At 45.2% G+C, this 24,316-nt stretch overlaps 1 protein-coding gene and 1 long non-coding RNA gene across 2 annotated transcripts; one reads left to right on the plus strand and one right to left on the minus strand.

Annotated features, from left to right (window-relative positions):
• Window positions 1–16,484: 16,484 nt before the first annotated feature.
• On the minus strand, window positions 16,485–17,601 carry LOC135812636 (uncharacterized). The gene is made up of 2 exons (XR_010552886.1): window positions 17,157–17,601; window positions 16,485–16,760 (listed from the first exon to the last, which is right to left on the minus strand). It is a non-coding gene; the product is annotated as an uncharacterized LOC135812636 (long non-coding RNA).
• A 3,654-nt stretch (window positions 17,602–21,255) lies between these two features.
• LOC135812637 (uncharacterized) lies at window positions 21,256–22,736 on the plus strand. Its single transcript, XM_065325934.1, has 3 exons — window positions 21,256–21,491; window positions 21,756–22,046; window positions 22,181–22,736. Exons 1-3 carry the CDS (start codon window positions 21,374–21,376, stop codon window positions 22,726–22,728), a joined length of 957 nt encoding a protein of 318 aa, XP_065182006.1. The 5' UTR covers window positions 21,256–21,373; the 3' UTR covers window positions 22,729–22,736.
• Window positions 22,737–24,316: the final 1,580 nt, after the last annotated feature.

A 24,316-nucleotide genomic window follows, 5' to 3' on the forward strand; every position in this document is an offset into this window, starting at 1 on the left:
CGCATCCTCTCGGCGGTTCGTTGACCGAAGAGGAAACCTCTCACCAGAAAGAGGTTGCAGCGCTGGTTCTGTCGAAACGGCAGTGCAGACTTCAGTCAATTCCCTCGCCAGCAGGTCACGTATCTCGTTATGACGAAGTGTCGGGAAGCCGCCCCTGGCGCAACATAGCTGATGCTCAACTGAGAACAGCTCACCACACACACAGGTTGCTGGTGTATGATGATGATGATGATGATGATGATGATGATGATGATGATGATGATGATGATTTTATTTATTTATTTTTTTGATCCCACCTTCCAACCCGGCAAATATTTTGATTTTGATAAAAACGATTCAAAGCCTCTCAATTATTTAGTACTACTTGATGTATATATAAGAATAATAACATTAGTTACACTTTCACACCAAACTAGCTCGGCGCAGCACCAATCACTGCAGGGGAACCCGACCCTCCACCATCGCCAACTCACGAAGCATGTGAACTGGACGATGACGGGCCGACCGAGCACCCCTGACACACAACACAGCGGAACGTAGCAGCGCGAAAGACACCCGACAACGATAATAACTCATCAACGACGATGATGATGATGATGATGATGATGATGCTGCCTTTGGCCTCAACTTAATATAATGCTATTTTGGTTTTTTCCCCTTTTATTACTCTGTGTTCATTGCTTGTTTTTGTATTGATTTACTTCCTTGACTGCTTTTGTGTTTCATCATTTTCCGGTTGGTTTTGTGTTGATTTCCCCTGTTCACTTTACATATTGTAATGATATACATTTGCTTTGCCCGTAAAAGAGGCTTTTCTCATGATGATGATGATGATGATGATGATGATGATGATGATGATGATGATGATGATGATGATGATGATGAATATCTATCACGATTTTTGCACATAATCTCGGTTATCACCGTTTCAAGCCCGTACAAGTTGCCGTTTCCAATGATGATGATGATGATGATGATGATGATGATGATGATGATGAGTCCTGAGTCAGCTGAAGTCTCACGAGCGAAACAAGAAAAATCAATACGCCAGCCGTGTGGTTAACGTGGAGCGCGGCTCCTTCACGCCACTTGTGTTCTCGACGTACGGCTTTAGTGGCCCAGAAACTACTCAATTCCTGAAATCATTGGCCTCCCTGTTTGTTGAGCGCCATACTGAACTGAAGTACCCACTAGTAATAGGCATACTACGCACCCGTTTGTCTTTCTGCTTGCTGCGATGGGCAGTCACCTGCTTCCGCGGTTGCCGCGGTTCGTACGGCAAGAGGCGACAGCCGAACTCATTTCTGGCCCAGTGCCGCCAGGCGGAGTAGGGTGCTGCCTTTGGCCTCAACTTAATATAATGCTATTTTGGTTTTTTCCCCTTTTATTACTCTGTGTTCATTGCTTGTTTTTGTATTGATTTACTTCCTTGACTGCTTTTGTGTTTCATCATTTTCCGGTTGGTTTTGTGTTGATTTCCCCTGTTCACTTTACATATTGTAATGATATACATTTGCTTTGCCCGTAAAAGAGGCTTTTCTCATGATGATGATGATGATGATGATGATGATGATGATCCCGCAGCGTCCGTGTTGTCTCGATCAAAAGCCTTGAGTCAGCTGAAGTCCCATGAACGGGCAAAAAAAAGAATCAATATGCCAGCCGCGTTGTGAATGTCGAGCGAGGATCGTTCACCCCACTGGTGTTCTCGACTTATGGTTTCAGCGGGCCTGAGACAACTCAATTCCTAAAATCTCTTGCCTCTCTCTTTGTAGAGAGAAGCCAGGATCTCAAATATCCTGTTGTCATGGGTATGTTGCGTACCCGCCTGTCGTTTTGCCTCTTGAGGTGGGCCATTACGTGCTTTCGTGGTTGCCGAGGGTCTTATAACAGACGGCGGGTGAATTCCTTTGTGGCCCAGTGTCGTTTGGCCGCATAGTGAATTTTTATGCTATGCCTCTCAACAATATCACTATGGATAACATCACATTTTTTAAATAACTATTCGGTAAAGTAACATCAGTTTCCTCTGAGACAAAAATGCGATAATACTCATAAAAAGGACACACTTCAGGCTCATTACAAACATCTTGAAAGTTTTCGTCTTCACAAGTATACTTTCAAGCCTTCTCATCAGGTGAAATACAGGCAAGGGAAAAGGAACAGGAACAGTGGATTAAATACAGTAAGAAGGTGGTAAAACAGCGCAAAAAGAAAGAAAGAAAGAAAGAAGATAGCTAAAGTAAACAGCGAAAATTGCAATAATGACACAAAGGTGCAAATGCGAGAAAACTCAATAAGCGCGACATGTAGTGCGACAACAAGAGACAACCACTGGACATACATGTAACTAACGAGGTTTTGACGACCTACCTAACAGCCTAAGTGTGAATTTGATTTGTTTCTGCTTGCAAAGGTTGGGTTTCCTTGTGTGGATGTATACAGCTTCCAAAACATTCAGCAATCTAGCACTGCGTACACGTGACACAATCGAAAAACAATCATCCGAATACACAGCACGACAATCAGGATGCTCAAACAAATGACTAGCAATGGACGACTCATACTTATCAGAACTAACATCAGAACAATCAGCATGTGCGGTGGACACATCCGATTTCACATGGCTAGTCGAGTGGACCCTAGCCGTTGCCTCTGTCTGTGCTTTAGTCGCTGCCATCGCCGCCGTTGCCGATCTTGTTATTCTTCTGGTTGATGCGGTTCCTGTCACTGCCACGCACGTAGGTGTCTTGTCCGGTTGTTTTTCTGGTGGTCTAGTTAATTGTGAGGTGACGTTCCTTGGTGTTGATGCCGCTGCGTTGGACCATCTTGTACCAGGATGATTCTTTGCTGGACGTCCCCTCCGTGGTCGAGTGGATCGTGCGTGTTGTGGAATAAGGTGTAGCGGTGCGTGTTGTCGGATGCGTGCGTCCAGATGTTGAAGAGTCCTACCTACATATCGGCTCTCACATTGCCGACACTCGAAGTGATAAATCAACTTGGATAATTGGCCTGTAGGTAGGACGTCCTTCCTCACCGTGAACGCACGCACCGTGGAGTAGATGAAGCGAATATGAACATTATGGTAATTAGACTCCACGGCAGACTTAACCCGACGCTGAACCATACGTGATACTGACTCGCCCTTCCACGGTAAACATAGGTATACTGGATTAGTGGAAACCTCAGCATTCTTCTTGATGCGCGGAGTGATACGGCGCAATACCCTATATCTCCTCAACATTACAAAGCTCGTAAAGAGTTACGCAATAATCCAGATATAGTCATCACAAGGCCTGACAAGGGTCGAGCCGTAGTAATTTTGAAGAAAGCCGAATATATTGCTAAGACCCTTCACATTCTTTGCGATGCCTCTAAGTTTGTTAAGTTAGGTCCCGTCGAGTCACATGATCGTACCTCTATAATTGAAGATAAATTATGCGCCTTTCTTGATAGGTTGGTTGAGTCGAAGGAACTGATTGACTATGAGGCTAAGCTGCTTAAGCCTTTGGGTTCAGCTCGCCCTAGAATGTATGGCTTACCGAAGATTCATAAGAGGGATTGTCCTGTCCGGCCCATCCTTTCTATGTTAGGTTCTCCCCAGTATAAGATTTCTCGCTGGCTGTGTAGAATGTTGCAACCCGTTTTAGAATTATACAGTCGGTATGTAGTTCGCGATAGTTTTCAATTTGTCGATATTCTGCGCGACCACTCCTTCCCCGATACCTATGTTATGTGCTCTTACGATGTTGTTAGTCTGTTCACAAATGTCCCTTTGGATAAAGTCATTGATATTTGCTGCGAAACGCTATATCATCGCTCACTATGTCCGCCTGGCGAGTTACGTGAAGATTCGTTCCGCGAAATGATCCGCTTGGTAACGTCAGGTGTGGAGTTTTCCTTTGATGGTGTCATGTATCGACAGATTGATGGTGTTGCTATGGGTTCGCCCCTTGGTCCTGTTTTGGCAAATATATTTGTTGGTTATTACGAATGTCAGATTCCGGTTAGTTTGATGCCCCCATTGTATGTGAGATTTGTCGATGATTCTTTCTCGTATTTTCAGTCTGAGGCTCAGTGCCTCCAATTTCGTGATCTGCTGAGGAAGGTTGTTGATGGTATGTTGGATTTCACGTGTGAATTTGAGGAGTCAGATCGTCTACCTTTTCTTGATGTGCTCGTTGAGAAGTCAATTGATGGTGGTGTTGTCACGTCGGTCTATCGCAAGCCTACGTTCACTGGCTTGTACATTGTTTGGGATTCGTTTTGCGCGACACTGTATAAGATCAATTTGTTGCGTAATTTGGTGGATCGTGCACGTCGCCTTTGTTCGTCTTCAAGGTTGGAGCAGGAGTTGGAGAAGTTACGTGCGCTTTTTCGTCTCAATGGATACCCCGAGTCTGTTATTGTGAAGTATGTAACTGAGACCAGTCCAAAGAAGAATGCTGAGGTTTCCACTAATCCAGTATACCTATGTTTACCGTGGAAGGGCGAGTCAGTATCACGTATGGTTCAGCGTCGGGTTAAGTCTGCCGTGGAGTCTAATTACCATAATGTTCATATTCGCTTCATCTACTCCACGGTGCGTGCGTTCACGGTGAGGAAGGACGTCCTACCTACAGGCCAATTATCCAAGTTGATTTATCACTTCGAGTGTCGGCAATGTGAGAGCCGATATGTAGGTAGGACTCTTCAACATCTGGACGCACGCATCCGACAACACGCACCGCTACACCTTATTCCACAACACGCACGATCCACTCGACCACGGAGGGGACGTCCAGCAAAGAATCATCCTGGTACAAGATGGTCCAACGCAGCGGCATCAACACCAAGGAACGTCACCTCACAATTAACTAGACCACCAGAAAAACAACCGGACAAGACACCTACGTGCGTGGCAGTGACAGGAACCGCATCAACCAGAAGAATAACAAGATCGGCAACGGCGGCGATGGCAGCGACTAAAGCACAGACAGAGGCAACGGCTAGGGTCCACTCGACTAGCCATGTGAAATCGGATGTGTCCACCGCACATGCTGATTGTTCTGATGTTAGTTCTGATAAGTATGAGTCGTCCATTGCTAGTCATTTGTTTGAGCATCCTGATTGTCGTGCTGTGTATTCGGATGATTGTTTTTCGATTGTGTCACGTGTACGCAGTGCTAGATTGCTGAATGTTTTGGAAGCTGTATACATCCACACAAGGAAACCCAACCTTTGCAAGCAGAAACAAATCAAATTCACACTTAGGCTGTTAGGTAGGTCGTCAAAACCTCGTTAGTTACATGTATGTCCAGTGGTTGTCTCTTGTTGTCGCACTACATGTCGCGCTTATTGAGTTTTCTCGCATTTGCACCTTTGTGTCATTATTGCAATTTTCGCTGTTTACTTTAGCTATCTTCTTTCTTTCTTTCTTTCTTTTTGCGCTGTTTTACCACCTTCTTACTGTATTTAATCCACTGTTCCTGTTCCTTTTCCCTTGCCTGTATTTCACCTGATGAGAAGGCTTGAAAGTATACTTGTGAAGACGAAAACTTTCAAGATGTTTGTAATGAGCCTGAAGTGTGTCCTTTTTATGAGTATTATAAAGTAACATCATCTGTCATTCAATATCTATCTGGTAAAATAATCAGCATTTGAATATCTACTTGGTACTAATCATTCAACTGTTAAATGTCATATTTTTACCTGAATATCTATCACGACTTTGGCACATAATCTCGGTTATCACCGTTTCAAGCCCGTACAAGAGGCCGTTTCCAATGATGATGATGATGATGATAACATTATTTTCAGAAAATTGCTCTTACAATACCTTGCGTTTTATATTCATAATATTGTTGCCCGTAAAAGCGGCTTGGTCACATGATGATGATGATGATGATGATGATGATGATGATGATGATGATGATGATGATGATGACTGTTAAATGTCATATTTTTACCTGAATATCTATCACGATTTTTGCACATAATCTCGGTTATCACCGTTTCAAGCCCGTACAAGAGGCCGTTTCCAATGATGATGATGATGATGATGATGATGATGATTTTTTTTTTTTTTTTTTTTTGATGATGATGATGATGATGATCATGATGGGTGAATTCCTTTGTGGCCCAGTGTCGTTTGGCCGCATAGTGAATTTTTATGCTATGCCTCTCAACAATATCACTATGGATAACAACACATTTTTTAAATAACTATTTGGTAAAGTAACATCATCTGTCATTCAATTTCTATCTGGTAAAATGAGCCAGCACAAGCGAAAAGGGACCTTATCCGTTTTTTGGGCATTTTGAGTTAGCAACGGATTCTTGTAGCCAGACAACGTATGAATCAGGTAAAAAAAACCGAATGAAAATCCATCAACATATAGCAAAGTTACGGACGTTTAAATCAACACTGTTTTCACCAAAACATCGCACATATTCACGAATAATCTTTGAAATGCGTAAATTGCAATAATTTGGCCGTAGAAGCCTTACAGAAGCCTTCGAGTCACCAGCAGAAGGGCTGGAGGATACAGTATACACACACTACTAGGCAGTTGGCATAAGTTTCACTGTGATGGAATTTATAGTGCCAAACGTGACGTCTGATGGGCCATCACGTCCTTCCGTACCACGCAGGCACGCCGCATTTTAGATACAAGAATAATAGAATGTTCCGAGGCATGTAGCTTTGACACAGCACCAGACTGTAGCAATTATCAGGCTCAAAACGTGTGTTGCACTACGCAAGTTTGTCATTCCTCCGGCACAGGCGGACACAGCTCATCCTTGTAAGGGTCTGCCACAAACGGGCGGATATCCTTGAACAGGTACTTCTGGCGTTCTTGTGACAGACCTGCTGGGGGCAACACTTGGGGAAGGCCTGCTGCCCTCACCTGCTCAGGTGTGGTCTTCAACAGCTGCACCTTGGTTTCCATCCCATCCACAAGCTCCATCACTGCCACTGCTCCAGGTTCGTCGGATGAGAACCGGAAATGATGCTGCTGGCTGATGTTGGGGACTTTTTTGAAGAGCCGGGCGAGGTACGTATCCCACTCAAACCAGGTCACATTGCCAGGGATCCGTCGATGGATGTTGGAGGTAGCGCTGGAGTCAACCACATCTGCTAACTGCTGCATGCTGAACACGTCAGAGCGACGGTATTTCCTCTTAACCAAGCCAAACATACCGTCGACTAGGCATCTGGTATGGCCGGTTATCATAAACGACAATGTTATACTTCTGTGCAAATTGACAATGCAACGCCATGCAAGGTAAGCTATAGCAGACTTATTTTTGTTTTGTCCTGCGCAATTATCTGCATGTACGTAGCAGTCATACTCATCAGCAACAGAAGTGGAAAAATAGTCGTGCAACAAAGAAATTACAGTGTTCGGATTGTGGCTCTTCTTGCCGTCAGGACCGATGGTTTCTGCCTCGTCAATAATGTAGTTCACCTGTTGGCCAACGCCTTCATTACATACACCAAACAAGTGGACTTTCCGAGGCACTTTGAAGTAAAGTGGTCCTGTCTGGCCGTATACGGCAAGCTGACGCTCTGAGCAAAGTCAAACGTGTAGTGGGACTTTGTTAACGGCGGGCGATCAGCAGGAGACATGGCTGAAACTTGCTGAAGCTCAGCGGCAGCATCTGTGGTTCTCTGCCGGTAGCTTTCTCTCTCCCTCTGGGCCCTATGAACATGGTCAGTCAGCTGAGTGCATGCGGTCGTCTTCTGCTCCTCACTCCCAGCCGCCATCACGTTGCGCCGCAAGTCCTCGCACACAGGGCAAACATCCATGCGAGCCGTCATGAACTTAATATGCGGTAATGTCTGGTGCCAGATTGAGCGGAACGTCGACAAGGATACAGACTTCTTACCCTCCTTGTGGCAGCAGTCGCAGAAGTCTCCATGCACGGACTTGTACGTTTGCGACGCTGGAAGGAAGATAGGTGGCGTGTCGTCTCTGCCACGGAGCGGCGCAGGATGTGGAATTCCAAACACTTCCGCGTGCCCAGTGATGTATTCCACGCAGTACTTCACAACAGCAAACTCCAGGGCATTGTGTGGCCGTTTGCCTGTGTTGCCGTGCACTAGTGGCACAAGCCCATTCTTCTCCAGGTGGCTTCTGTACCGTTTCAGCCTCTTGCTAGACAGTGCGTACACGTGACGGAACGCACCCACACAAACAGTTAGTCCTTGGAATTTGTAGGTAAAACGCTCCCTCTTGCGCTTCTCTCCACTCTTAAAAACTGTTTCAGGATGACTCAAAGCTTCAAGAAGGCCCAGGACCACCAGCTCACTCTCGTGCGACTCCATTTCTCTCATGTTGAGGATCGACGTCTCGATGTCAGCTGGGTCAAATTGCTGCAAGCAATTTTTTGAACATCCGCAGTTCTCTTTTTGACGAACAGTGTCATCCTCCTCTGGCGGCGCAACGGTCGCTGCACAAGCTGCTGCGGAGCTAGCCTGCGGAGGTTTGGGCTCTGCCTTTCCGACATACAGCTCTGCTGCTGCATCGACATCCACTCGCTGCTCAAGAAAGTGTTCACCATCGTCATCGTCATCGCCATCATCGTCGCCGTCGTCAGATTGAACCGAAACATCACTGGCGTCCGACTCGTCTTCCTCACCAAAAACTTCAGCCTCATCCTCTTCCAGGAGAGATTTCAGCGCTTCGTTCACAGTGAAACATTTACGATGGCTCATAGTGAAGAGCTACGCCGACCCAAGGACTTAGCAGAAAGCGAAGACGGCAAGACAACTGCGCTGAAACTGTGAAAGCAACTTTTTGTCTTTCCGCTCGCGCGTGCGATTCTATTCAGCGTAGGTGTCGACGTGTCACGGTCGATCGATTTTGATCGCCGATCGGTGGTACGTGGGTCGATTTAGCCAGGGTTTTCTTCTACAGGAGCTGTAGGATACTGGCTCTCCAATAGAAAGAATGACTGAGCTCCAAAGAAGTCGCGTATCGCCAAAAAACGAACAGTTTCAAGTTCGATCCGAACGTGACAGCTGAGAATCAGCTGATTCACTTCAAGTGCGATTTTCTCAAAATCACGTGCAGCAGGATAAGGTCCCTTTTCGCTTGCGCCGGCTCAAATAATCAGCATTTGAATATCTATTTGGTACTAATCATTCAACTGTTAAATGTCATATTTTACCTGAATATCTATCACGATTTTTGCACATAATCTCGGTTATCACCGTTTCAAGCCCGTACAAGAGGCCGTTTCCAATGATGATGATGATGATGATGATCGTTCACCCCACTGGTGTTCTCGACTTATGGTTTCAGCGGGCCTGAGACAACTCAATTCCTAAAGTCTCTTTCTTGCCTCTCTCTTTGTAGAGAGAAGCCAGGATCTCAAATATCCTGTTGTCATGGGTATGTTGCGTACCCGCCTGTCGTTTTGCCTCTTGAGGTGGGCCATTACGTGCTTTCGTGGTTGCCGAGGGTCTTATAACAGACGGCGGGTGAATTCCTTTGTGGCCCAGTGTCGTTTGGCCGCATAGTGAATTTTTATGCTATGCCTCTCAACAATATCACTATGGATAACATCACATTTTTTTAAATAACTATTTGGTAAAGTAACATCATCTGTCATTTAATATCTATCTGGTAAAATAATCAGCATTTGAACATCTATTTGGTACTAATCATTCAACTGTTAAATGTCATATTTTTACCTGGATATCTATCACGATTTTTGCACATAATCTCGGTTATCACCGTTTCAAGCCCGTACAAGAGGCCGTTTCCAATGATGATGATGATGATGATGATGATGATGATGATGATGATGATGATGATGATGTTTGTTTTTTATATTTGTAGTTCTATTGTTGACATCTTTTGTCTTTTTCTTTGGGTTAAAAGGTTAACTTCATCCTTGTTTTCTTATTGCCTTGTATTGGAATTTGCCCATAAAAGTGGCTACTGTGATAATGCATTTTTATATTTCGTGTTTTAACATTATTTTCAGAAAATTGCTCTTACAATACCTTGCGTTTTATATTCATAATATTGTTGCCCGTAAAAGCGGCTTGGTCACATGATGATGATGATGATGATGATGATGATGATGATTATGACTGAGCATGCAATGGCTTGTCCTACTGGCGGCTACACCATCGCACGCCATAATGATGTTCGCGATTTGCTGGCGGGTGTACTGTCGGAGGTATTGCCTGACGTGGAGGTGGAGCCGGTGCTAGCGCCATTTGATGGGGAGGATCTTCCCCATCGTACAGCCAACAGGAAATCCGAAGCTCGCCTCGATGTGAGGGCGCGGGGTTTCTGGTCCAGGCAGCAGGAGGCTTTCTTTGATGTTCGGGTGACTCACCCAAAGCCAAACCTGCTGTCGCGTCCAGAAGTCCAGCGCCATCTCCAAAAGCATGAAGGCATGAAAAAGCGGGAATACGGAGCGCGTGTTGTGAATATAGACCGAGGCACATTCACCCCGTTGGTTTTCGCCACGAATGGCATGTGTGGCCGGGAGGCAGACCGCTTTCTCAAGTGTCTTGCAGCCCAGTATGTCGATAAACACAGTGACTTGGCCTACTCGCTGGTTATGGGTCGATTGCGGTGCCTGCTCTCGTTCACTTTACTCCGTTGGGCAGTGACCTGTTTTCGCGGCTGCCGTAGCTCCTACCAGAAAAAGTCAGTCAAGAATTTCAGGAGCTATTGTTTGATGGGTCGTTAGATAGAGGCCGGTGTTTGTGAGACTGCAATCATTTAATGTTTCTTCCTTAGTGGTGTAGGTAGATTCTGTTTTGTAAGCATAGTAGGACTACTTTTGTTTTGTAAGTCAATCTCATTCTCCACGCTTTGCTGTCTTTTGGTTATGTTTTAAAGTAGTTTTTATGACCTGATGTTTGTTTTTTATATTTGTAGTTCTATTGTTGACATCTTTTGTCTTTTCTTTGGGTTTTAAAAGGTTAACTTCATCCTCGTGTTCCTATTGCCTTGTATTGGAATTTGCCCATAAAAGTGGCTACGGTGTGATAATGCATTTCTATAAATTATTTCGTGTTTTAACATTATTTTCAGAAAATTGCTCTTACAATACCTTGCGTTTCATATTCATAATATTGTTGCCCGTAAAAGCGGCTTGGCCACATGATTATGATGATGATGATGATGATGATGATGATGATGTTGATGATGATGATGATGATGAAGTAGTGTTAGAGACAATTTCTTTCATTTTCGACCAATGTACAGTTTTCAAAGGGATCAGTAAAACAGTGAGCACAACCCAACTACCGTATTTTTTCGGAGTATAGTGCGCACCTTTGTATAATGCGCACCCTCAATCTTCATTGGGGGTGCGCACTTCAATCTTCATTGAAGTACATGCATTTCATATTCGGAGCATAGTGCGCACCTGCGATTTAGGGCCTAAAATAGCACATCTAAAGTGCGCACTATACTCCGAAAAATACGGTAAAGTTCATGTCCGCTGATTTCAGTGTTTTGCGATCTGAAAATGAGGATTTCGTGGACTGCCTTATGCACTGTGTAAGGCAGGTAATAAATTCAATTACAACCTGCAGAGATCTTCAGATTCATATAGACCCTCGGACCCAGATGAACCTACCTGCAGGATGGTCAGAGACGGCCATGATGGAATATTTGAAGAAAAAGAGGAGGCAACGAGAATGGTGGAGAAACCTTGAAGCAATCCAGACAACAGAAATTGCATGTACAACCGGTAACACATATACCCACAGCCATATGTGCAAACACACACATACACACAAACACACATACACACACACATACATACACACACATACACACACACATACATACACACACACATACACACACACACACACACACACACACATGCACACACACACACACGCACATACACACACATAGACACAAACACACACACATACACGCACGTGCGCAAACACACACACATATGCATATACACACATGCACACACAGTGTTGTACCCACATGCAGAGATTAAAAAAATACACCCAAAACAGCGTAGTTTAAACGCCACGTGCTCAAATATGCGTCCCCAGTATGTGACCCTGTGTAACCAGACTCACAACAGCTCGTCTCATCTCTTGCATGCCCCTTTTTGACGCGACCAATTACGTTTAACTTCCAAATATAAGCCATCTCATTGAACATGTAACTCATAATGTGTACGTTATTCCCGTAGCTATGCAGAAGACGTTACTTCAGTAACGTCTGGCGCTAGCCAGGGTCCACACAGCTTTAATTTGGTTTTTGTGTGTTTGTGTCACGCCTGGCGCTATCCCGTATCTGTCCCGTACCGGCTATGCCTTTTTTTCAGGCATAACCTGGGATTCAAACCCGCACTCTCGCCCTACATGCATTTCCCCATACACTTCGCATTCATACTCATTCTTCCAAGTTGCTTCACGTTATGATCAAATCGTTCCACCTCAGTACCCTCCTGCTACCAGCGCCACGAACGGGAGAAACGCAGCTGCTATGAGGAGCGTGTTCGAGAGATCGAACATGCAACTTTTTCACCTCTCGTTCTCTCCTCAACAGGCGGCATAGGCAAGTCGGCAACAGCCTGCTATAAGCGGATTGCCGGGCTCCTGTCCGACAAGACGAAGGAGCCGTACAACCGAGTAATGGCGTGGATTCGCTGCCGACTTGGCTTTGCTCTGGTTTGCTCCAGCATGGTTTGTTTGCGCGGTGCTCCACGACGCCCCATGCGTGTCAGCGATATGGTGGATGCATCTGCTACCTTGGCCGATGCTGAGGCCCGCTGTCTTGTATAACTGACTGCAAGTGGTTCCTAAACCAGTTCCTATTCCTCATTGTTGCTTCTTTGTTCCCCTCTAGTTTTCTTTTTACGGTATTATAATTTTTTTTACGGTATTATAATTTCATATTATTATAGTTTTAGTTTTATTATTTGTCATGGCGACCCCCGTAAGTCCAAATAACTGGCAGGGCAGGGTTGCGCCTTTTTCTTTCTTCTCGGATTTGTATGATGTCAATAAACTGTTGAAATATAAAAATTAAAAAAATGTACAGTGCAGTGCGTACTAGCAAGAGTCCATAACCCCCCAGAGTGTGCAACTCGTGATCCTTCTCAGCACAAATCAGTGCCGCAAATAAATCCAAACTTCATACGTCATGTAGTGAGTAGCGGATGTACCAGATATGCACATGGCCCCATCCGCCCATGCTTGACTATGGACCGGATGACGCAATGTTTGGATTTCGTTGCGCCAGACCCCAACCTGGAGTTGCACACTCTGGGGGGTTATGGACTCTTGGTACTAATACACAGCATGCCAAAACTGTACAGTGCAGTGCGTACTACAGTTTTGGGAAGTGAAATCCGACACTTGTCATAGGGGACAGCGCCACATGCACAAATGGACACCAATGATGAAATGCACTGCACCTAATTTGTACTATAGAGCCGTATGCATCCCAAACGGATCGAAAGGTCACAGTGTAGATACACACAGTTCACAAACATGGTACACATAAGGAGTATTGGTATCCAATCCCTATTCATTTTTGCCAGCATCTTTTGAACCTTGACTGTGATGAGTACGAGTTTTGTCATCAGACAGATAAAGTTGTATGTAGCGCATGTACTGTACGTATGCCGGGCTGCAGGGGCTGCAGACTGCATGGTGCAGTCCCTTATGCCAAGTGTTGGATTTCACTAGCCACAACTGTATTACACAGCATGCCAGGACTGTACTTTCACACATCATGCATATGCATGCATAGAAATTAAAAATAAAAATCGTCGGTGCGCCGCCAAAAATCGGTGCGCGCGTACTTGACAATCAAAGATAAATTTTACCATGGCCTTACACAGAAGACAAATGTCCAATGCCAATGGCACATGAACCTACTATGTACTATTACAATAGTACCGTACTATCTCCATTATAAGCCCAGCACTTATATTTGTTCAACCAGTCCGGACCCTGGGCTTATATTGGAGACTGGGCTTCTACTGTAGTCAGTTTCAAAAAGATAAGCAATCCTGGCGATCGCCCGCGGAGTTTGCCGTCTTACCGTATGAGCGCTCGAGCGCTGCCTGGAAAAACTCACTGTCAACTGGAAGAAATATTCCGCGCGAAAGCATGAAAAATGACAACTCACTGACGTCGGTACTCGTACATGTTCGTCTGGTTTACAACAAACGAGCTCTTCCTCGCATCGATATGGAGTCAGAGAGGACATGTCGAAAGTGTGGTAAATTTTGACGAGCGGGATGCGTCCGTTTTGTGACCAAATAGATTCTTTGAGCTGCCGCGGATGCAATTTATCCTCACGATGTGACGAAAACGGCATTGACACAGACTCATTCCCAAGGCCTTGAAGTGGCAGAGCTATCCGTGTGACTTCGACGACATTGTGACAAAAGCAGACGCCTGTGAAAGCTTATAGAAGACGGTGTTGACTCCTAAATTCAAATAAATTGGCGATCTTCAGTTACTAAAATAATTCTCAAACAGAAATCGATCGATCGATGTGCCGGTGTATTCAACAACACGTAGCTACAGCGCAATGACTTCCGTGTTCACAACTTCAAATGGCGTGAGCCAATCAAGTGTCAGTCAGTTCGGCAGGAAACGCGAGCTCCAACAACAAGTCGTTTGGCGCAGCCACCTTCTTTGTCTTGTACCAGCGTGATCACCAAAACAATGAAAAATCAAGAAAAAATATTTCACTTGAAGATTTGTTGGGATTTGAACTCACAACTTCATGGGCAGCAGACAGCATGCATAACCACAAGGCCAAAAAGGAAGGGATAAATCGTGGGTTTTGATAACAAATCGATACTGGCTTCCAGGGCAAATTATAAATCATGGGAAAAGGCCAGAAACCTGGCCGAAATACTAACTCCTTAACGGTTGGTCCAATTGTTCTGAAACCTTCACAGAACAATTTGCCGTGCCCTAACAAGCCGTTTTATGTACTTTGTTGTCCGAATTTCCCTTATCTTCATACTTTTTAAGACCCAAACTTGATTGCTAATCCTTTTGAAACAGACTGTAGAGACTGGGTTTATAATTTTCCAACCACCTGCTACATGAACATTGCCTATTATTTTTCATTCCCGTAGCTATGCAGAATACGTTACTTTAGTAACGTCTGGCGCTAGCCAGGGTCCACACGGCTTTAAAGGGGAACTCCGGTCCAAAATCACCCCCATTTTTTATTGCGGAATCCATTAGAGTATGTCGTAAGTGGTAGAATGGCGAAAACCGGAAGCTTCTACGACAAGGATAACATACCTAAATTACCAATTGCAATTTTCCATATTTGGCACGAGGGGGCCCCCTCCCACCCTGTGACGTAAAACGTTCTCAGCCCGGTCCACTCAGATGAAATTTTCAAATAATTGAAGCAAGAATGAAAAGTCCTTGGCCATTGTTGAAGTGCTTGTTGTTCTGTGCCATGCCCGATTTATTGTCACGACTCGCTGCTGCGTCTCTGGCTGCAACAATGTCACGAAGAAAGAGGCGCCTGCGGGCTGTCGTAGCATGGCTTTCCTCTGGCTGACGCGAACCTGACGGCAGCTTGGCTATGGAGAGTATGTTGGAAGGATTTTTCTCCGACGAAAAATAATCGTGTCTGCACTGAGCATTTCACTGAGATGTGCTATGAAAGAGATTTCTAACAAGAGTTTGCACAAAGCATTGGTGGCTATAAGCAGAAGCAGCAGCGACGCTTGAAGCCAGGGTCTCTGCCATCCTGAAACTTGGCGGTGCATGTCGTACTAATAGTTAGTAGCTCCTCTACCTCTGCTGCCAGCAAAAGCAGACCATCTTCGACTTACTTCCAGGAACGTGAGCACGATGAGGTAAGTGAACGGCATGATTTTGTGCCGTCCAGAACGTAGCTCTAAACGACTACAGTCCTACTCAAAGTCCTCTACTCAAAATCCTAGTCAGTGAAGTCGAGAATTGATGTAATGTACATGGAACGTTATCATGTGTGTTATTTCGGTTCTCTTTATCTGTAAGTTTCCATTGCGTTACTTTCCGGTTGCAGCTACACTGCCACAAATACAAGGTACAGTATGATTTGTAGTCTGGAAAATTTCCATGCTGTCATACTGAAGTGGGCACCAAAACGTGTCCACTTTTCGTACAATGGCATGAGAGCACGGGTACAGTCGGCATGTCTGTCCCACAATGCCAATATAGGGAGAGCGCACGCCAAAACCAAGGAGGGTGTGCTCAGGTACAGGCTGGAATACACCAAGAGCACAAAGTGGCCAAGAAGCTGCACGACAATGTCCTGCAACTTCTTGAAGGACCTGTTGAACGATGTGCATACAACCATTCTCGGCATTCGCAACGGCACACGGCACCGGCACAACCCCATGCTCCCGAACACAGTACAGTCTTGTGCCATTGTATCTGTCAACTTTACCAGATTGTTCGTGCAGCTGCATTGGTGCAAAGCATGCACCCACCCGAAAACACAAATATTGCCCGAGTCAAGAATAGTTATAAATCGTGTCTGTCAACTGTTTTCTACATTCTGCATGCACATGTACCAATGATTATGTGAACGTCAACCAGGCCAAGAAGCATTATCATCATCATCATCATCATGTCCAACTGCTTCCTCAAAGCCCCAGTGCGCATCTGCATTGGCTTCTGGTACAGCTGCTTTATCTTCGATACCACGCAAGACGGTATCACACGCCGCTGCTTGCGTCCAAAGTATCCATGGGTGAACCATATGTATTGTCTATACGCCACATGTCTCCAAATCCTGCACAAAACAGTTGGAGAGATGTAGATACACATACCACGAGTGTCTTCATGATTGTGTAAAAGTAAATAGTTTCAGTGTAAACAGTTTCGGATTCGAGTTAATATTTCTATGGGCTACTATACTAAAGACACTTTGGCCTTTTTTCAAATTTACATCACTTTTACACACAGTTGAAACACTTACAGTGCTAGGAATAGTATGAATGAAAGACATCGTTGTACCAGTATAATTATATTGGCATGGGTGCAATAGAACTTCACGATTGTGTGATGGAAGTTGGTGAATTTGAATACTGTACACAAAATCATTGCACAACACTTCCCATCTACTTTGTACCGGTACATGAAACATGGAAAGAAAGGAAATAATGAAACCGATTCAGTGAATCCTCACCTGTTTGACCACGGTCCACACCTTGCCCGAAATTCTTCGAAGGAAAGCAATGCCACCTCGAGCACTGATTTTTGCAGGCAAACAACAGCAAACTCTGAGTGCTGCGTGACGCACTGCAGCCCTTCCTGCTCGCCGCGTTTACTGAAAGCTGCAGGAACCTCCCAGCAACAAGTCGACTCGACCTCGCTCCACATCATGCTGCATTGTCCGGAACGGCATCAAGCAGTGCTTCTCACGCGAGCACTTGCAACCAAAGCGTTCTCTTCACGTTCATCTGTTTTGTAGTCTCAGAAATATTACTTGTAGACAGTTTCGCAGACGCTGATGCGCGCTTCGGCTCGAACCTAAAAGGCCTCGGTGTTGTTGAATCCGAAGTGGCGTCCACCTCCACACCTCCCGTGGTCTCCTCTTCCTCCAACATGATGATCGAATGAATACTAGTACAAGGGTTATCATGGTTATTGATTGAAGAAAAAACAGTGAATACCTTTTTCAAAATTTCTGCAGGTCTACCATTTGAATAAAAATATTTGGAGGTCACTGAGAACGTTTTACGTCACAGGGTGGGCGGGGGCCCCCTCGTGCCAAATATGGAAAATTGCAATTGGTAATTTAGGTATGTTATCCTTGTCGTAGAAGCTTCCGGTTTTCGCCATTCTACCACTTACGACATACTCTAATGGATTCCGCAATAAAAAAATGGGGGTGATTTTGGACCGGAGTTCCCCTTTAATTTGTTATTCGTTTGTTTATGTGTTTGTGTCACGCCTGGCGCTATCCCATATCTGTCCTGTACCCTACCGTAGCATCAAACACAGCTAGCTGGCCACATACAGCTGGTCGCTATATTTAAATAGGGCTTTCAAACGCAAGATCATAGCGTGAAGCAACTTGGAAGAATGAGTATGAATGCTAAGTGCATGGGATAATGCATGTAGGGCGATAGTGTGGGTTCGAATCCCAGGATATGCCTTAAAAAACGAATTAGGAAAATTGAAAATTTTATAACATCCCTATGCTTTTTTTGGCGTCATCAAGGCGGTAGACGGTGTTGTATTACCCTCGACCGTACCTGTCCCGTACCGAACCATCAAAGACGTCTGGCCACAATGCATATTCAAGTAGGGCTTTCAAATGCAAGATCATAACGTGAAGCAACTTGGAAGAATTAGTATGTATGCGAAGCGTATCGGGGGATGCATGCAGGGTGCGCGATAATGCGGGTTCGAATCCCAGGTTATGTCTTTAAAAAAAAAAGGAGAAATTTATAAGAATTTATAACATCCCCATGCTTTTTTTGTCTAGGTCATCAAGGCAAAAAAGCATAGCGTAGGGCCCTGAGCTTCCAAGCTCTCTCGTTATATCAGTAGCACAATGCTTCCCAGGAGGCACCCGGACTGCAGTTTTGTGCTTCCTGGTACACTGAGTCTGTTCTTTAGATCTCGGGATCGCAGTCTTTTACCACAGCATGTGTTGATGTGATACTGTGTGATACTGTGTGATACTGTGTGACGTCAAATATGCATGGACATGATCCATACGGTTCTCCATTATAAGCTCTGCGCTTATATTGGAGACAGCACTTGTATATCTTCGAAGTCCTCTTGGAGTGCGCTTATAATAGAGACTGAGCTTTTAGAAGAGACTGCGCTTGCAATAGAGATAATACGGTATTCCTTTCTTCCTATAAACAAAGCTAAAACGGTTCAGGTAGGCTATGTCGTAACGAGAGAGCTTGAAAGCTCAGGGCCCTACGTTATGCTTGTTTGCCTTATTACTCACCATGATTGTTATTCGATCGGATGGAAACACTTTTGCGATACAATGATGTAGTCGATCAGTTTTAGTACGGCGGTTGTCTCTTGTTTTTGGCGTAGCCTTTCGCAAGCACGGCGACTCTCGAGGCGGCGGGACCTATCGTCTCCCATCTTCTACTCTCTGTAGGCACTGATGTCGACACCGTCTATTCAGACCTTCAACACTCTCACCCTAGCTGTTATTTTCCTCCTCCTCATAGTCCTCTGTTGATTTACAGCTTAAATTATTTCAGTAGACGCGTGAAATTCAACAACTAAAATTTTTATCGGACAGTAATTTAGATCTCCTTTCGAGTATTCCAACAATCTCACGCTCTATGGAAAGCTCTCTCCAAGACGAACACAGCCGTACCCAGTGCGCAAGGAGTAACGCCACAGCGCTATTTGAGAGCTCCAATGCCAAGCCTGAGAGTGCGCTACTGAGTTCTCAGTCATTTTAACAATATCGATCGCAGAACCGTCAATTTTTTTTGCAGGAGAGAGCTTCAAAATTCAGCTTCAGAATGACGTATGCTACTTGTGCAGGCGTGGGCAGCGAGTCAGTGAAAATCACTTGCTCGCGTTTCAAGTTTACGCCGGCGCTAGCTGGCTCGTGCCAGCAAATTTCATTCGAGTGTCATAACTCCGCGTCATGACCTTGGATCGTCTTCCCTCGTCTTCCCATGACCTCGGATAGTCTTCGGGTGTTTTGGAGCCGTCGGCTGAGGCTTTTTTGATACGATTAGACCTTTCGTTTGTTGATTTCGAACAAGGATTGACTGAATGGCGGAAGTTTGAAGTCACCTCAGCATGCACTGTACAGTCAGCCAGATATATTCGCCCTATAGGCGTTATAGGGCAAGTGCTCTTGGCATACTACTTATACAACAAGGGTACATATTAAAACACTGCAATCTACCTTATCCTTACATTCCTGACCCTTTAGCAGCACACCCAAAACATTCGAATGATAATTCGTCGGCCCTATGCCTACGGACCGCTGTCACCGCATCCTGAACAAGTTCGGGCATGATTATGTATTTTCTCCTGCCCACTGGATGCCTGTTCAGCGGCCTCTTGCTGTCGATGCATCCTTTCACGAAGTCCGTAAGTCTCCGAACGACGGGATATTTGCTTGGTTGTTTCTTGTTATTGGCGTAGCCTTTCGCAAGCACACATACTCTCGAGGCGGTGAGACCTCTCTTTTCCCATCTTCTACTCTCTGTGTAGGCACACCTGTCAATACCGTCTGCTCTGAGCTTCAACATTGCCACCCCTGTCATTTTGCTCTTCCTCGTAATCCTCTGTTAAAGATCTCAGAATTCTAATATACCACAACGGCGCGCATTAAAACACTGCAATCTACCCGATCCTTACATTCTCGGCCCATTGGCACCACACACAAAAGCATTTGAAAGCTAACGCGATAATGCGACATGGTTACCTTGATGACCTAGTTAAAAAAAGTATACAACGATGATGTTATATTTTTCATTTCTCCAATTTTATTAAACCATAAAAATCATGGGATCATGGGATTCGAACCCGTACTATCGCCTTGCATGCATTCACCCGATACACTTCGCATCCATACACATTCTTCAAAGTTGCTTTATGTCATGAGTTTGCAGTTGAAATTTATTTTATTTTATTTGAATAAGGTGACCAGCTGTCTATGATGGTATGGTACGTGACATGTATGGGATAGCGCCACATGCCGACGTCGTCAAACAAAAACAAACAAACGGGGCCTATTTTGAGCATAGACAGGAAATGCAACTATGCCAGTAGTAGTTACTTGTTGGCGTGCCTCAAGTCAGCTTATCCGTCGAAATCCGCCGATCTGCACCCCTGGTCGGCTTCTCTGACTTCATCATCGGAGTCAGCGATGTCACAGGCGAAGGGCACCATCAGCTCTTGGATTGCAACCAGTGCATCGCCTCTGTCTTGTCTGTATTCGTCTGGTCAGTCCGAAAAGCTGACGGACTTGTTGCGGGATCATCGGATCTATGCACCCGCTTTCTGTCGCTGGCGATATTGGACTCGTAATTTTTTTGAAATTCACAGAATGTACATGACTGTACTGATGTATCATGATTGAAATTAGGGCCTATCCACACTACAACCAAAAACGCTTACAAGCAGGGAGTCGTAAAATACCGGGAGGCGACACGAGATGCACAACCGCGTCGGATGATTGCCTCAGCTCGGGCACGAGTGCTGAGACCTCACGCGCTGCATGGCGAGGGAATTCCCATGAGGTCAAAGCGGCGCAGGTCATGCAAAAGGACGCGTTCGCTGTTTGGTCCAACAAATTTGAAAACTCAATAAAATTATCCTGCACACAACGAATCCAGTGTCAGCAGTTCGTTTTGTTTTTCTAAGTAATAATACTTTGTGCCTTGGCCTTCGAAGTAAAGGATGATGGAGCTTGACAGAGATGACTGCCAAAGTGATGAGTCCACCGTGGAAGATGTAGATGACGCCACGTATTCACTTGGTGACCTGAGTTGTGGGGATGTTCAGCTGTGGGCTACAGGTGAGATTCTTTCGTTTGCATGTTTTTGTCTCTTCCTTGTGGACACGAATGTATAATCTGTAGCATACCTAAGTGCCCGAACTGACCCGATAAATTAGGTGGTCGACACCATCCTTTTCATCCTAGTCTGCCCACGATGCATTGTCTGTTCACTGTGACAGGATATTTATTGAAGTCCTGAAAATTTACGTGTGTACCTAGTATGTATCATCACCGTAGATGATGTAAACCTCCATCCTCAAACCATACTTTGTCTATGTGCAGATCGATGTAAGAGTGGTAGTGCCATCATGGTGTACAGGCCTATGGAAGGTGCAGTGATCCATGGAATTTGCAAACTGCTGACAATGAGACAGGCGAGTGTTACTGAGGCGACGGAGTCATTCCTGCATGTTATTACGACACGGTTACACAAGGCATCAGGTACTGCAAATCTGCTACGCCAGGAAGTGTGCCAGCTGAAGGCATGCAAGGGTGCTGATATTTCGCAAGCATGGCAACAAATGCTGTCCGTCATCGCAACAGCTATTCCCGAAGTGAAAATCAATTGTGAAGGTCAGTGCGTTTTGCATGCACGTTGGAAAAAAATTGGCTTCTGACTAGGTATGCAAACGCTGGCTTTTGAATACTAGTACAGTCTCTGCAACCACCAGTCCTTATATGTTGTCTTTTTCTTTTCTCTTCTTCAGATTTGGAAGTTACATCTGCAGTGCTAGCGAATCTGATAAGCTACCTGCATGCCACGGCTGCCGCTGCTATCAGGAAAGCGTCAATAGCACCATCCAAAGCTGCTGAAGCCATCCCCAAACCGGTGATTGACAATTTGTCTCACCTTGCTGAAAAGTACCATGGTGGTTGGTGCTTGGTGGCCGTGCGGCGTGAGCTGGAAGGAGCAAGGTGTCGCAACGACAACTTGCTGCAGCTTATACCTTTATTTGGCAAGGATGCCGTGACAAGCCTTCAGCCTTGTTTGGAGAATTTTGGAGCCATTCTCCAAACATCTGAGCATCAAGCGTTGCCCAGAAATGACCAACCGCTCCGTGACCATGGCTATGCAGCACCCATAGCTGCAACACAGCATGAAGAGCAGAAGCATACGTTTGTACTTGTGCCTGCTGCATGCTCCTTGTTTCACCAGCTTAATTTAATAACCCATTCCCAGTTCCCCAGCATGCTCAACACACACAAGCAACACGCTCTGTATAAGACAAAATACGACACAGATAAAAACAACTGAACCAGTGATATGTGAATTTTGCGCTTGTGTGTGCACGAGCATGCATGTGTGTGTGTGTGTGTATGTCTTCGTGCGGTAGTTGGTAGTAGCGGCAGCCGTGAGAGGAATTGTTTCCCATGATAAGCCAGATCCATAGCTGCTGGAGATGGCTCTCTCGAACGTGGTCCCGCTCGTCGTTCTATATTGTCGGCCCCGTAAGGGGACACGTGACCGTAATGCCAGTGTTTACCAGGACCAGGACCAGGTGTGTATGTATGTGTGCTTGTGTGTATGCTACTGTGATAAGCGGTACAAGCAGTATACAGGATATTGACGGGTATTCACCTTGAGTGCATTCGCCGATAGTGTGACTTTCGTCGCAGAGAACTTTGCTCAGTCGGTGAGGCGACTCGGCCTTACGTTTCCTGAAGGCAATGTGTTCAGAACAGTTATGAACAGCTATGAACAGTTAAGAAATGACAAATATTGTTTGCAGTTCATGGGCCATATAGATGTGAAACACTTTGAATGCAGAAGAATGAGGATAGTGGCATCAAATACTGCATGGATTCTGTTTGATATGCTACTTTTTTTTCCCTTCCATGGAAAGGTGAGTACATCGTCGAACTTCATCTCGAAACTTCACACAAACCTAGAATGGAACTTGGACAACATGAAGGGGCCATGGGCATGGTGTGTTTAGTGGAGAACTATTCCGAAAACAGGGTGTCATTCGCATTGACTCAATTCAAATTTGAGTACATTTCGTGAATAACTTACCTTGACATTCCGTCGTCTCCAAAGCAGTGAACTTCCAAAAAAAAATTAAAAGCCACGGCTCAACCTAAGGTAATGCGTGGTACGTATCAGAAACAACCAGCTTTCGCTCTGGAGATCCAGAATAGCCTCGAAGCATATAGCAAAAACAATTGAGAAAAAGAAGATGACGACGACGTTTCAATCATGCTTCAAATTTCGCGGGTCGAGTGCGGCAATCCTCGGATCGTGAAATGTGTGGCGTGTCGCCTCCCGGTATTTTACGACTCCCTGCTTACAAGTCACTTTTCCTTGTAAGTTGTCATGGAGAACCGTGGGAAACGGCGCGAAAGTGAAAAAGTCGCTTGAACGTAATCAGCAACTTCCGAACCCCGATACAAGGCCACTTTTTACTTTCAAGTAGCTTTTCCAGGTTTCAGAAGTAGCTAGTTGTTGAAGTATTGATGTATCTTGAGAAAATGCCGAGGGTTGTGTTCTTTGAAGAGCTGGAAGGAAAGCTCATTGAGCTGTGGGCTGCAGAACAGAAAGCGAGCAATGGGACGATGAAAAAGCGGGCGGTGAACGTGAAGGAGATTGCCGTGAAGTTGAATTTATTCAGCCGCTAGCTGTATGGCGATACATTTCGGAATGAGATCACAGTGCAGATTGTCCACAATCGACGGCCAAGCGAAGTAGTGCTTGCACACAGGAGCAGCAAGAGTCCTGCTGTGGGAAAGAAAGAAGATTATTGCTATTCATCCGTTTCCAAATCGCTCGTGCATTCAAAAAAACTTGATCGGCTCAATGATGGGCGGAGGTATGTCGCAAACAGCAACCTCTTTCGTCTTCGATT

The sequence above is a fragment of the Sycon ciliatum genome, chromosome 3 (assembly GCF_964019385.1).
Source record: "Sycon ciliatum chromosome 3, ocSycCili1.1, whole genome shotgun sequence".
Classification (NCBI taxonomy): domain Eukaryota; kingdom Metazoa; phylum Porifera; class Calcarea; order Leucosolenida; family Sycettidae; genus Sycon; species Sycon ciliatum.

What these genes read in the sequence shown, in the direction of transcription:
- LOC135812637 (XM_065325934.1), top strand. Translation starts at nt 21,374, where the DNA reads ATGATGGAGCTTGACAGAGATGACTGCCAAAGTGATGAGTCCACCGTG. An exon ending in TGTTCAGCTGTGGGCTACAG is followed by an intron (nt 21,492 to 21,755) that starts GTGAGATTCTTT and finishes GTCTATGTGCAG; the next exon opens with ATCGATGTAAGAGTGGTAGT. An exon ending in AGTGAAAATCAATTGTGAAG is followed by an intron (nt 22,047 to 22,180) that starts GTCAGTGCGTTT and finishes TCTCTTCTTCAG; the next exon opens with ATTTGGAAGTTACATCTGCA.